Raw genomic sequence first — 1,951 nt, forward strand, 5'->3', positions numbered from 1 at the left:
CCTGGCCCTCAGTTCCCAGCGGCTGCGGAGCACCTGACCAAGAGGGGGACGCATTGTGGTTGGGAAGAGGAAAAGGCGCTATTTTCTGCAGTCCTTTAGGGAGCACGACTCAGCGCCTTAGAGAAGGGGCGGGGGATGTAAACAAGAAACAAAAGAGAAAGAAAACAGAGAGACGGTCGATCTATTACATAGCCCTTGAATGTCAGGGTAGCCAGGCGGTGCATTCACAACTTGCACGACAGCCCCGTGTCCTCCAGGAATGTGAGAAGGTGCCTGAACGCGGAGCCATGGGGCCGACCGGGAAAGAGCAGCTGCGATTCTGCGTCCGTAGGAAGTCCTAGGCGTCGGAAGGACGTGTAGAGAGAAGCCGTTTCTTTGGAGAAGGCGGGGCAGAAACAAAGTAGATGGTCGATTGTTTCCTCCTCTCCGCACGATGAGCCGGCCGGGGATGGAGCCAGGCCTTTGCTGTGCTTCCGGAAAGCCGTCCAGGAACAGCCGATCCGGTGGCGCAGCAGGAGAGACCGCTCCTGCATGGTGAGGCCACGATCAGGAAGTGGACGGGGAGGGCGACCGCTGGCGACGCGTTGATCCGGGTGTCGCGCCGTTAGGTGCTGCTGCAACATGCGCCTTGTGTAATCAAAGGCAGTTACAGCGGTGCTGACTGGTACAGGAGCATGGTGTGCAGCCTTTACCAAGGCGTTAGCCTCCTCATTGCCCTGGACGCCGACGTGAGAGGGGAGCCACTGTAGCGACAGCTTCAAGCCACTTGAAACAAGGGCGCGAATTTTTACCGCCAGCAGGGCAACGCCAAGGCTGGCGGCCTCCGGTCGACGAAGAGCCAGGAGCGCCGTTCGCGAGTCGCAGAGGATCACAGCTGGAGAATCCGGAGGGTTCTCCACCAGCAGGTCCGTAGCCAGATGGAGGCCGGCAACCTCAGCGGCAGTGGAGCTTGCTGCGAAAAGCAGCCGGCACCCTCCCGAGCGGTGGAGGGCAGGGAGCATCGGTCAGACCTAAGACGCGGGAGAGGGTGCTAACCATCTCTGGGCCCGGACAGCCTGCCAATGGAATCTGAACCTGGCAACGTTCAACATGCGCACCCTCTCGAGTGAGGCTAGCTTAGCAGGGCTATTTGAGGAATTATATCAGGCATTGCCTGGAATAATATCCGCCTCAGTGAAGTTAGAGGAAGTGGTGAGGCTTATACAGTGCTAACTAACGGCCACATCCTCTGCATAAGAGGTATTCCAAATAAGAGAGAATTTGGCATAGGATTTCTAATCCATAAGGACATAGCGGGCAACATTGATGTATTCGACAGCAGTAATGAGAAGGTAGCAATCGTCGTAATAAAGCTGAATAGGAGGTATAGAATGAAGGTAATACAAGCCTACGCCCCACCCTCCAGTCACGATGATGATGAAATAGAGCAGTTTTATGAAGATGTTGAATTAGCAATGAGAAAGGTGCAAACTCAGTATACTGTAGTCATGGGCGATCGACTTTAAGTCAAAAGTGGGGAAAAAGCAGGCTGCTACCAAGCAATTGGCAACATATTGTTGGTAGATCCCAATCAAATTTGAGTTGTGAGACAGCGCTCGTGTCGCGCTTTCTTATCTTTGTTTCTCGTCTTAGCGCTGAGTTTTGTTAGTTGCCATGATTGCTTATAACTATAGGAGATTATACATTTGCAGGAAAGTTAGGCAGTCTGAAGATCTGTCTTTACTGGTCGAAAAACTTCTAGAGAGAGATAGGGAGAAAGAAACTAAAGCCAGGGAGGTTGACAAGGTTTTATCTGATTTGTTACCCTATATTGGGGGGGGGGGAGGGAGAAGACATAATAGAAGACAGAAAAAAATCACCACCCCTTCCCGTGTCGAGAAAAGGGGGGTAAGCAAAGCTTGTCGTGTGTGTCCTCACCTACTACTCGCCCGTAGTTACGAGGCCTGCACCA

The 1,951-nt window shown here is 52.9% G+C and overlaps 1 protein-coding gene across 1 annotated transcript; it reads right to left on the reverse strand.

Annotated features, from left to right (window-relative positions):
• Positions 1 to 224: 224 nt before the first annotated feature.
• On the reverse strand, positions 225 to 1,001 carry LOC119442342 (uncharacterized). Its single transcript, XM_037707189.1, has one exon. The coding sequence runs from the start codon at positions 999 to 1,001 to the stop codon at positions 225 to 227; it is 777 nt and encodes a 258-aa protein (XP_037563117.1).
• Positions 1,002 to 1,951: the final 950 nt, after the last annotated feature.

This window comes from Dermacentor silvarum, chromosome 1, assembly GCF_013339745.2.
Source record: "Dermacentor silvarum isolate Dsil-2018 chromosome 1, BIME_Dsil_1.4, whole genome shotgun sequence".
NCBI lineage: Eukaryota > Metazoa > Arthropoda > Arachnida > Ixodida > Ixodidae > Dermacentor > Dermacentor silvarum.